Genomic DNA, 12,869 nt, shown 5'->3' with positions numbered 1-12,869 from the left:
GATGCCTTTGTGTGATGAGTCATCGTGAGCCTGAGTTTGATGAGTCATCTGAGATAATTACCTGGGAGTCCTAGGGGTCCAGCGAATCCACAAGCAGGGGTCTAATCAGGTGACCCCAAGATAGCTAGATAGGCTCCTAATGAAAGCAGACACTCAATGTCACTAAGTTGTCAGGGATACTCCCTGCTGCCTGGTAGCTCTGATGCAGTGCTTCTGACCCTGTTTGTGCCTGTTCCAGCTCCAGTCATAGCTGGCCATCCCATTGTCCTGACGCTATGCCATTGCCATACCCAGGGTATAATCTAGACTGGTGAGTAGCTGTGTCACCTGTGCTCTCTAACCTGTGGTGTCTTTTACACTGCTTTCTGGTGTTGCCTCCACTTCTGGACTGCTCATCAATAGCTGGGAATGACTACATGCACTTTTCAGAGTAGCAGCCGTGTTAGTCTGTATTCGCAAAAAGAAAAGGAGTACTTGTGGCACCTTAGAGACTAACCAATTTATTTGAGCATAAGCTTTCATGAGCTACAGCTCACTTCATCGGCTGCATTCAGTGGAAAATACAGTGGGGAGATTTATATACACACAGAACATGAAAAAATGGGTGTTTATCATGCACACTGTAAGGAGAGTGAACAACAGACTGGACTTCTACATAGAGTGCTTCCGCCGACGTGCACGGGATGAAATTGTGGAAAAGCAGCATCACTTTCCCATAACCTCAGCAGTGCAGAACACAATGCCATCCACAGCCTCAGAAACAACTCTGACATCATAATCAAAAAGGCTGACAAAGGAGGTGCTGTTGTCATCATGAATAGGTCGGAATATGAACAAGAGGCTGCTCGGCAGCTCTCCAGCACCACTTTCTACAAGCCATTACCCTCCGATCCCACTGAGGGTTACCAAAAGCAACTACAGCATTTGCTCAAGAAACTCCCTGAAAAAGCACAAGAACAAATCCGCACAGACACACCCCTGGAACCCCGACCTGGGGTATTCTGTCTGCTACCCAAGATCCATAAACCTGGAAATCCTGGGCGCCCCATCATCTCAGACATTGTCATCCTGACAGCAGGATTGTCCGGCTATGTAGACTCCCTCCTCAGGCCCTACACTACCAGCACTCCCAGCTATCTTTGAGACACCACTGACTTCTTGAGGAAACTACAATCCATCGGTGATCTTCCTGAAAACACCATCCTGGCCACTATGGATGTAGAAGCCCTCTACACCAACATTCCACACAAAGATGGACTACAAGCTGTCAGGAACACTATCCCCAATAATGTCACGGCAAACCTGGTGGCTGAACTTTGTGACTTTGTCCTCACCCATAACTATTCACATTTGGGGACAATGTATACCTTCAGATCAGCGGCACTGCTATGGGTACCCGCATGGCCCCACAGTATGCCAACATTTTTATGGCTGACTTAGAACAACGCTTCCTCAGCTCTCGTCCCCTAATGCCCCTACTCTACTTGCGCTCTATTGATGACATCTTCATCATCTGGACCCATGGAAAAGAAGCCCTTGAGGAATTCCACCAGGATTTCAATAATTTCCATCCCACCATCAACCTCAGCCTGGACCAGTCCACACAAGAGATCCACTTCCTGGACACTACGGTGCTAATAAGAGATGGTCACACAACCACCACCCTATACCGGAAACCTACTGACCGCTATGCCTACCTACATGCCTCCAGCTTTCATCCAGACCACACCACACGATCCATTGTCTACAGCCAAGCTCTACGATACAACCGCATTTGCTCCAACCCCTCAGACAGAGACAAATGCCTACAAGATCTCTATCAAGCGTTCTTACAACTACAATACCCACCTGCTGAAGTGAAGAAACAGATTGACAGAGCCAGAAGAGTACCCAGAAGTCACCTACTACAGGACAGGCCCAACAAAGAAAATAACAGAACGCCACTAGCCGTCACCTTCAGCCCCCAACTAAAACCTCTCCAACGCATCATCAAGGATCTACAACCTATCCTGAAGGACGACCCATCGCTCTCACAAATCTTGGGAGACAGGCCAGTCCTTGCCGATAGACAGCCCCCCAATCTGAAGCAAATACTCCCCAGCAACCACACACCACACAACAGAACCACTAACCCAGGAACCTATCCTTACAACAAAGCCCGTTGCCAACTGTGCCCACATATCTATTCAGGGGACACCATCATAGGGCCTAATCACATCAGCCACACTATCAGAGGCTCATTCACCTGCACATCTACCAATGTGAAAAATGCCATCATGTGCCAGCAATGCCCCTCTGCCATGTACATTGGTCAAACTGGACAGTCTCTACATAAAAGAATAAATGGACACAAATCAGATGTCAAGAATTACAACATTCAAAACCAGTTGGAGAACACTTCAATCTCTCTGGTCACTCGATTTCTGACCTAAAAGTGGCTATTCTTCAACAAAAAGACTTCAGAAACAGATTCCAACGAGAGACTGCTGAATTGGAATTAATTTGCAAATTGGGTACAAGTAACTTAGGCTTGAATAGAGACTGGGAGTGGTTGAGTCATTACACAAAGTAAAACTATTTCCCCTTTCTTCCCCCCCCCCCCCGACTGTTCCTCAGACGTTCTTGTTAACTGCTGGAAATGGCCCACCTTGATTATCACTACAAAGGGTTTTCTCCCCCCCCCTTCCTGCTGGCAATAGCTCATCTTAAGTGATCACTCTCCTTACAGTGTGCATGATAAACACCCATTTTTTCATGTTCTGTGTGTGTATAAATCTCCTCACAGTATTTTCCACTGCATGCATCTGATGAAGTGAGCTGTAGCTCACGAAAGCTTATGCTCAAATAAATAGGTTAGTCTCTAAGGTGCCACAAGTCCTCCTTTTCTTTTTACATGCACTTGAGGCCTGCCAGTAGCGCCCAGGCTTTTACCAGCCTGAAGTATACTGCAGCAGACTCCCAGTCCCAGATATTTCCCCAGAAATGTACGTCTTGTATTGCCCAGTCCTCTCCTGGACATACTCATCATTTTATTAATAGACCATCATTTTATTAACAGAAATGATGTGCACAAATCCTGTTATCCCAAGTGGAGTTTCCCAAACTCTTCAATGCAAACACTCTGGTTTAGATAAAACAACAAAGAGATGAATTTTAAGTGACTACAATTAATGAGGCATACAAATCAGAAACGCTTACAAGCAAAACAAAGATAAAACACAACTCATGTCTCATTTAACAAGCAATGTTAAATTTGAAGTAAATGTTTTCCGCGCCACATGCTCTCAAAAGTCTTACTGGCCAAACTTGTTAGGCCAGGACCCCTTCTGCTGTTTAACAGCTACTTCCTTTGTTCCTTCTGGTGCAGTGACTCAATGGACAGAGAGAGGGGAGCTCTTTGGATGTCTTCCCCTTTCTTTTTGTAGTTCTCTTCCTCCTTTGAGAAGCATCTGCAGCTGAGATTCAGGAGACAAAAAGTTTGTGTGGATGGGAACATTTTTCGCTCATGCCCCCTTTCCTGCCAAAGAATGATCATTTAGTAAGTAATGGCCCATTGACCTTGTTATCACCTGGCCTGAGGCATCAGCTTGCCTTTTGTCTCTGAGGAACTGGTTTGACCACTACCCAGACTTGGAATATATTTTAGTAATACCATACAGTGGAATTTTGTAACTTACATACAATGTTGCTAGATGTATTTTACCAGGACCATAATGACCAGCAAATTAAGTTTTCAAATGATACCCCACAAGGCATACTTTGTACAAAGATTATTACAGTAGTGCGCAAGGGGTGAATACAGGGGTGTACGGTCTGTTGCACCCGCATAGCCTGAGATAAGGAAGAGCGTCATAATGATGGAACTTACAGTGAGACTAGATTTTAAAACATAATGTAAAAAGTGTAACAATTACTGTTATCAAAAGAGCACCAACAGTGTAATAGCATCAAAATAAAAACACAAATGTCAAATCTTAAACAAATAATACAAGTCCTGGACACATCCTACGGGGGCTCACACAGACACCATGAATAAAAAGAAATTGAACATAAAGCATCAAATGTTGACTTATACAATTTAAGCCCAAAGCCTGCAACTTCTTGTGCAAGAGTGAGCTGATGTGCCTGCATGGTGCCCCCTGGAGTCAGTGGGGCTCTGCCCAGGCTCAGCAGTCCATTCGCACACAGGGAATTGCAGGATTTGGGCCCTACATCAAATCCTGCACTTCAGAACACAGTGAATTCTAAGAAAGGAAATATGAGTGTGAATGCTAGGTAAAAATGAGAGGGTATAGCTTTAAGTGATTCTCTACCTGATCCATTATTGGCATTATCCAGAAGAGATTCTTTACCCTTGATCTTGTTTATCGTTATAAAAGTAAGATTATAACTTTAAAAATCACGATTTAAGCATAGTTTTGACAGGAAATTAAGCTGAAGGGCAGAATTCCGGAGAGAGACAGTCATCTGCAAGAAATATTCTTCTCTGTCTGTCTTAAGTCACCTTAAAAACAGCCTGGAAAATATTCACTTTTTATAATTTTTTTTAGTAGTTTCCACGGAGTGAAAACTGAATTAAGCCAGCCTATGGCACAGTTGGCAAATGTGTTTTCTCAAGTCGAGTACTGAGAATTGTGTTCCGTTACGCGTCAGGTTCTCTGACAGCTCTGCTTCTTTCAGATTGTTTAGTCATGTTGGTGTACAAGGATAAATCTGAGCGAGCCAAAGGACATAAGGAGAGGAGCAGTGTGACCTTAGAAGACATCTGTGGCCTGGATCCTGGGCTCTCCTATGAGGGCTTAAATCACACACTTGCTATCATCTGTCTATCTCAAGTCGTGATGCTGGGATTTGACAACAAGGAAACTATGTATGCATGGGATGTACGGATTCGCTACAGTTTGGGGGAAGGTAACCTTTGTCTTGTCACATTCTTCTCTTTTGGAAAGAATGCAAACAAAACCCTTAGTTGAAAGGGCCCAGATTGTCACTGGCCTTGGAGCCAACTGCCTTCACTTCCTTGTGCGCTCCAGGTCAGCTGTCACATGCAGTGTGTAACGTGTGTGTACTGCCCACTAGAGGTGTGCCACAGAGAGGGTAAGGTAATAACTGTCAACTTGCTTCTGCTATCTTCTTTGGCTCAGGTATTAAAGGCTTGTGTTTTGTGGAGCTGAGGGGCCAGGGCTCTAGTCCTAGCTATCCAGGTCAGGGGTTTGTCAGCTTTAGCTTTTAATTGTATCTATAGCACATGGATTCATGACAAATCCTTGTGCTCAGGGAGGACAAAAACTATGAGTGTTAGAGCCATGATTAGAACCCAGGAATTAAAACCCACTCCCAGTTCTGTCTGATAGACTAGATAATGAGCAGTGCTGCTGAACATCCCCTCTCAAATACATGTAATGGGAGAATCTCATAGTAAAGATGCCATTCTCACCTGTACGTTTAACTTTAATCTACTGTGTCCTTCATTTTCAGATCTGTAGCTCTGAAATGCGTTGTAGTGGCCGACAATTTATTATATGGGGATAGTCCAGGGTAATTGGCTTTTAGTGTTTGGTAAAGCATTAGGACATACATTTATTATTACTGATGATCATTATTATTTATGTATAATTTATCACCTGTTAAGTGTTGACGATGGGCGTGTCACTATACAAAGACAGCCCTTGCCTCAGAAGCTTATGGTCTAAAAGACAGATGCAGATAAGTCTAGATGCACTGAGAATTGTGGAGGAGGGTGCAAGCTTGGCAGGGTTTGTTTTGTTTTCCTGATTTCATTCTAATGCAGTGTTGGGGTGGGCAAACATGTAGTATAAGTTTGTGTGCATGGGGGGTGTGTGTGTGTGTGGTAGAAGTGAGCCTTTAAGAAGGACCTGAATGAGGTGTAGGAGGAACCTGCTGTATCAGGATAGAGAAGTTGTTTCAGGCATAGGGGGCAGTGTGGAAGGCATGGAGATGGGAGTTGGGGAAAGAACTGGAGAGGCATGAAGGTTGGCACAGTTGGCAGAGCAAGGACAGGGCTTATTGAAAGGACAGAATGGAGTATGTAAAACTTGGTCAGGAAAAGCTCTTTGGAGACCTTGGGGAGAACAGTTTCAGTGGAGTGCAGAAGCAAGACAGGAAGCAATTCAGGAGGGATTTAGAGGAGAGGGAGTTAAGGTAGTGGGTGTACACAGTCCATTCAGATTAGATGTGAAGGAAACCAGGGAAATGGGACAGTAGTTGTTTGAGGTTTGGTTCTTTGAGGATGGGGACAGTAAAATGTGTTTGTATGCCATGGGGCAAAATGGGGAGGGGTGGGCGGTTTGGAAATAGACAGTGAGCAAGATACCTGAGTCTGACTGAGGTAAAGGAGAAAAGGATATTAGGAGGGGATGGAGGAAACTTACACGAGAACCTGACAATTTTCTCCTTGAAGTCAACGAGCTCCTGGGCTGAGGGGGAGGTAGTATGGCCTGTGTTATGCAGGCGGTCAAACTACAGGATCACCGGGGTCCCTTCTGGCCTTGGAATCTATGAATTTAAGGATGGTGGTTAAGGACTTGAGGGGGCAGTAACCCCCTCAAGATAGTGTGGCTGATGTGTGGCTGATGTGATTAGGCCCTATGATGGTGTCCCCTGAATAGATATGTGGACACAGTTGGCAACGGGCTTTGTTGCAAGGATAGGTTCCTGGGTTAGTGGTTCTGTTGTGTGGTGTGTGGTTGCTGGTGAGTATTTGCTTCAGGTTGGGGGGCTGTCTGTAGGCAAGGACTGGCCTGTCTCCCAAGATTTGTGAGAGCGATGGGTCGTCCTTCAGGATAGGTTGTAGATCCTTGATGATGCGTTGGAGAGGTTTTAGTTGGGGGCTGAAGGTGATGGCTAGTGGCGTTCTGTTATTTTCTTTGTTGGGCCTGTCCTGTAGTAGGTGACTTCTGGGTACTCTTCTGGCTCTGTCAGTCTGTTTCTTCACTTCAGCAGGTGGGTATTGTAGTTGTAAGAACGCTTGATAGAGATCTTGTAGGTGTTTGTCTTGTCTGAGGGGTTGGACCAAATGTGGTTGTATCGTAGAGCTTGGCTGTAGGCAATGGATCATGTGGTGTGGTCTGGATGAAAGCTGGAGGTATGTAGGTAGGCATAGCGGTCAGTAGGTTTCCGGTATAGAGTGGTGGTTGTGTGACCATCTCTTATTAGCACCGTAGTGTCCAGGAAGTGGATCTCTTGTGTGGACTGGTCCAGGCTGAGGTTGATGGTGGGATGGAAATTGTTGAAATCCCGGTGGAATTTCTCAAGGGCTTCTTTTCCATGGGTCCAGATGATGAAGATGTCATCAGTGTAGCGCAAGTAGAGTAGGGGCATTAGGGGACGAGAGCTGAGGAAGCGTTGTTTTAAGTCAGCCATAAAAATGTTGGCATATTGTGGGGCCATGCGGGTACCCATAGCAGTGCCGCTGATTTGAAGGTATACATTGTCCCCAAATGTGAAATAGTTATGGGTGAGGACAAAGTCACAAAGTTCAGCCACCAGGTTTGCCATGACATTATCGCGGATACTGCTCCTGATGGCATGTAGTCCATCTTTGAGTGGAATGTTGGTGTAGAGGGCTTCTACATCCATAGTGGCCAGGATGGTGTTTTCAGGAAGATCACCAATGGATTGTAGTTTCCTCAGGAAGTTAGTGGTGTCTCGAAGATAGCTGGGAGTGCTGGTAGCGTAGGTCCTGAGGAGGGAGTCTACATAGCCAGACAATCCTGCTGTCAGGGTGCCAATGCCTGTATTCCTGTGTAGAGTGGGAGTGGAGGTTTGGGGACTACACTGTAAAAGTTACATTTCAGGAAGGAAAAACTGCTGCTTTCTACAGCTACATCAGAGTTGGGCCTATACCACAAAGTTTCTATCCAGACCTAAACTTTCCTCAAATTTGGGTGTGTTTAAATCTAGGTGTTGACTTGGCACATTTTAGGGGTGATTCTGGAACTCTAGCTGTCGATTTTTTATTTATGCAGCAATTGGAGCTTGCAACCATTTGTTACCCTGTTCATCATTTAGATGTGGTGGAACAGAACCACTAACCTCATAGTCTGGTAGCCTCTAAACTAGGGCTACTTACAAAGCTCCATCTTGTACAAACAGAAGTAACCTCCGAGGGATGTCTAAGTTGATGTAAGACTGAATAAGGAACAGTCTATAATCAGTGATGATTTGGTTTCACTTTGGTAGAGTATTGGATTTTTCTAAATAAGTGGTAATAATCACACAGCAGACAAGCAATATCACCTGAACACAGATTTGTTCCCCAGCAGTGTTTTGGAGCCACGCCATAAGTAGAGCTATGGTGAGTTCTCTCTCTGGCTTCCTTTTACGTTTCTCTTGAATTACTTTCTGGCTAATTCTGCTAGGACCTTAGGGAAATTATCAAATGCAGGTATAGATGAGGAGTTATCTGGCAGCTAGATGGTAATTTATTGAAGAACACAGCAGAATACTTATATGAGAAGCAAAGATCAGATGCTGTTAAATTTCCTGACATTTTAAAGGTGAGAAAATCTAGTCAAGGGGAAGGGAAGAATAGTTATAAGAATTGGTTCTTTAGTGCTTTCCCTGTGGATTTTAGTGATGAGTAGGCAGTTTTTGGGCTTAGTGTGCACCTCTGATGCAGAGGAAATTTTAAATATTTTAATATTTTAAATATGTAGTAATACTTTAGATCAAGGTAATCCTTAGGAAGTTGGTCAGTTTCCAGGTATCTGTCACCTGAGAATCCGCTAACTTCCTGGGATACAGCAATAACAACAGTACTCAGCACCTTTCATCCATAGATCCCGAAGCGCTTCACAAAAGTGGGTAAGCGTCATTATCCCCATTTTACATGTAGGAAAACCAAGGCACTAAGATTGGGGATGACTTGTCAAAGGTGGCAGAGTGAGTCAGTGGCATAGCTGGGAATAGAACCTAGCCTGCTGCCCTGTCTACTGAACCACATGGATAGTACGTGTGGGGAGGAGAGTCTGTGACTGTTGTGAGAATAGGATGGGTAGAACCCCCTGCCTAAAGTGAACCCCTATCTAGTTCTTGGGGTATCCTCCTGCTCAGTCAGCTCCTAGTCCTGCCTTCAGCCTACGAAATGTCAGAGCAACTCAGAACAGCCAGAGAGGGGTCAACACTCAGTGGCTTCTTTCTAAAGAGCAGGCTGGAGGGTGAGAGCAGGAAATGTCAAAGTGAGGCCCTCCATTCACACCATCCGATTTCAGCAGCAACGCAAGCGCCTATGGAGGCCTGACATGGCGGAGGAGGAGGGTTCATTTTGAAGAAGGAGGGTAAAGGAGGTGGGGAGAGGTTCAGCAAAGAGTTGAGCAATCAGTGGAATGGAATGGAATGGAATGCATCTAATGAAGTGAGCTGTAGCTCACGAAAGCTTATGCTCAGATAAATTTGTTAGTCTCTAAGGTGCCACAAGTACTCTTTTTCTCAATGGAACTGAGGTGGGGTGTGGCCAAGATGTCTGGATGATTCTACTCCCTATTGGAATGCAGTTATCTGGGGATGAATATATTTGTCCTTGAGTCCTGATGGTTAAACATGAGGTGAATCATTTGGGGAAGGCAACAGGGGTAGGAAACGAGACCACTGAGGAACACATCACCCTTTAAGCATGTTTGGGAAAAGCTGTCTCTAATCAGTCATGTTGCTGAACTATGGCTCACAGCCTAAATGCATTGCTCCAAAAGCTAAATTGGCCTAATATCTGTGCAACTGATCCATGACTGCCATTTAGGGTTGCCAGTTTTGGTTGGACTTATTCCTGGAGATTTAATCACACGACATAATCTTTAATTAAACATTAATCTTTAATTTCTGGAGACTCCAGACCAATCCTGTAGGGTTGGCAACCATACTGCCATTGCCAAGATATCTGGGTGCTACCCAGAACTATTAGAGGGGAAAAAAATGCTCTGAGTTCCTTATCTGATAATAGTAGATCCAAGTGGCATAGTAGCTAGGACTCAGTCTACACAGTACTATTAAATAAACTGGTTTCTGTTACAAACATGCTTGCTTTTTTTCCTGTTTGCTACCATAATTAATTGGTTTATTTGTATTTTTTTTTTTTGCCCCCGAATAGTTCATAGGTTTCATGTTGCTGTAGCACCTGGCACTAAGCTGGAGAGTGGACCGGCTACTCTTCACTTCTGCAATGACATTCTAGTCCTTGTAAAAGACCTTCCACCCACGGTCATGGGGCAATGGAAGCTCTCAGATTTGCGCCGATATGGAGCGGTCCCTAATGGATTCATCTTTGAAGGGGGCACCAGGTGCGGCTTCTGTAAGTACAAATGGAAACTGTCATTCTAGTTTTTTAAAATCTATTTGCAGATAAATAAATACCAGTCTGATTAATGTGCAAGTTAGGGACCTAATCCTGAAGCTCTTCTTGTATGAGTAGTCCCATTGACTTCAGTGGGACTACTCATGTATGCAAGAAGCTGCAGGACGGAGCACTGTTATGCAGACAAAAATAGTATCGGTGTGATGGATGTTGTGTGAATATTGCTCGATGCCTTTCTGAAAGGTATACTTCAGTCAAACACAACTTTTTGCTCTCAGTTCAAGAATAACTGAATGAAATTCTATGGCCTGTGCTATGGATCAGACTAGATGATCCCTTCTGGCCTTAAATCTATTAAACTAAGATTATATTATCATTTGTATTGTAGTAGAGGATAGTTGTTTCCTCTAGGACTCAATACAACCAGAATCAAGGTTGTGTTTTTGCAGACAATAAGTAAGAGACCGTCCTTGCCTTGAAGAGTTTTATAGTCTAATTTGAGATGAGAAAAAACAAAGGCATGAAAGAAACAAAAGAAGGAAAGGGGGAGGGAGGACAAGGATAATGAAAATAAAATCCTGTGGTTATATAGGTTAGTTATTATACAACTTAGTGATTCTGGGTATTTCAGAGAAATGTCTTCGGAACCAATCAAAGGCAGATTAAGATTTATTGGGGCCCTGGGCACAAAGAACATTGGGGCTCCCCACACTACGGGGGGTCTTGGGGCACCAGCACTGGGCGGGGCAGGGGGGCAGGGGAGTCAGAGGGGCCATGCCCACCCACCCATTTTTTGACATGGGCGTAGTAGCTTTGTGCAGGCTCGGAGCAGCAGTGGCAGGGGCTGTGCTTCGCCGTGGGGGGAGATAAGGTGATCAGCTCCCGCACTGTGAAGTGTAGCCCCTGATAGTGGTGCCAGCCTCTTCCCAGTAGGGGGCCTGAGGTGGCCCTTAGCCCCCCTCGCCACAGGGCCCTGCCCCTGCTCCTCCTCCTCCTCCCTGAGGCCCTGCCTCCTGGCCGAGCTGGAGACCGGCAGAGCTGGGCTGTGGTAAGAGCCACCCAGGGAGCCTGGGCCACTCTGTAGGGAGCCCTGGACCCTCCAGCTGCCCTGGGTGGTGGAGACACGGGCCAGGGGCTCCTCACAGTGGCCCATGCTCCCTGGGCAGTTCTTACCATGGTCAGGCTCCAGCCTGGACAGGGGGCAGGGCCTCAGGGGGATGAGGAGGAGCAGGGGGAGGGGTCATGATTCTGTTGCTGGTGGCCCCTCCCCTACTTCTACCCAGGTTCTGGTGCTCCTGCAGGAGCCCTCAAATTTGCCGGGGCCCTGAAACATGGGCCCTGTGGGCCTGTGCATTAATCCACAACTGGAACCAAGTCTCAGTGTATTATTTATTTTACTAAACTATCATATGAATCTATCCATTCCAATCTATCAGTTGATCAAAATTACATCAATCACTGTAATATAATTTTGCAGGATGCCAAATTCAAATAGTCCTTTAGCATCATATTTTCAAAAGCAAACTTTGGAACTGTGCTTGTCAGTTATGTGCATATCCATTTTCACTTTCAGGTCATGAAATCTGAGGTGCAGCTACTTGATTTGCATGTGCAAAAAACTGTTTATATGTAATTGATGGTTGTGTGTTTAAACATATGTGTATGCTGCACTGCAGGAGTAATTTCAGAGTTCTCGTTAGAAAATGTGGCCCTTAGTTACTTGTTGAAAATGCTAAATGTATTTAGGTTTTGAATGGAGCAGTTTACTGTGTAGAGTTTCTGCACAAGCATCTAAAATGGAGTGAAAAGTCCTTTAGAAGCTGTTGCTGTTTCCTGACCATTTGTACAGAGTACCAAGTTTTGAACTGATGAAATATGAAACAGCTGCAATATTTAGCTCCTCATCCCCACACTGCAGGGAATTATCATGGAAATGCCAAGCAACCTTTAAATAAATTTAGTAACAGATTGGTAGATTAAATCAGGTATTAATCTTTATTAACATAAGCACCTCAAAGGAGAGAGTATATCATTTCACTGTTTGAACTGAGTACTGTATTTGCTTAGAACTGAGGCTCTCTTGGAGATAAGAAATGCTGTGATTTGTACTAGATAAATGGTACAAAAGTGATGTGATGCTTTGGCTTCAATTTTCCCCCCTGACTCTTCAAACAGATGCCTCAGGAGAAGACATTCTCCTTCCCTCTCTGAGCAATGGGGGCTTTAAATGTTGTCTTGATGAGCAGTTCTGTGGTTTGTGGGATGTTGCTATTGGAACATGTTGGCTTCAGAGTGTTTTGTTTTCTGCAAATTTCACTGGAAAAAAACGAACATTTTCCTGAAATTTCTCAAAAGTGAAAATGGCAGTTTTTGTACCTTACTGGCCAATAGAAAACTAATATGAAGTCCAGGCCTCACATGCCCGTAACTAACAAAACCTCAGCACTTCTCTTTGGTGCCTTCCCCTCCCTTTCCCACAGAGAGTCTCCAGCAGCCACTAAAAATGTATCTGAAATCTGCATTGTTTAAAAGGTTGATTTGTTTGGTGCTTTGCTTAGCT

At 44.7% G+C, this 12,869-nt stretch overlaps 1 protein-coding gene across 1 annotated transcript in view; it reads left to right on the top strand.

Moving 5' to 3' along the window:
* Nucleotides 1-12,869, top strand: part of DOK7 (docking protein 7) — a 160,207-nt gene that overhangs the window by 9,709 nt on the left and 137,629 nt on the right. The window contains exons 3-4 of the mRNA XM_074951771.1: nt 4,681-4,911; nt 10,106-10,306. Coding sequence (XP_074807872.1) covers nt 4,681-4,911; nt 10,106-10,306 — 432 coding nt within the window. The remainder of the gene's footprint in view (nt 1-4,680; nt 4,912-10,105; nt 10,307-12,869) is intronic.

Source organism: Natator depressus, chromosome 4 (genome assembly GCF_965152275.1).
Source record: "Natator depressus isolate rNatDep1 chromosome 4, rNatDep2.hap1, whole genome shotgun sequence".
NCBI classification, from domain to species: Eukaryota; Metazoa; Chordata; order Testudines; family Cheloniidae; genus Natator; species Natator depressus.
This window is presented reverse-complemented; position numbering and strand designations above follow the sequence as displayed.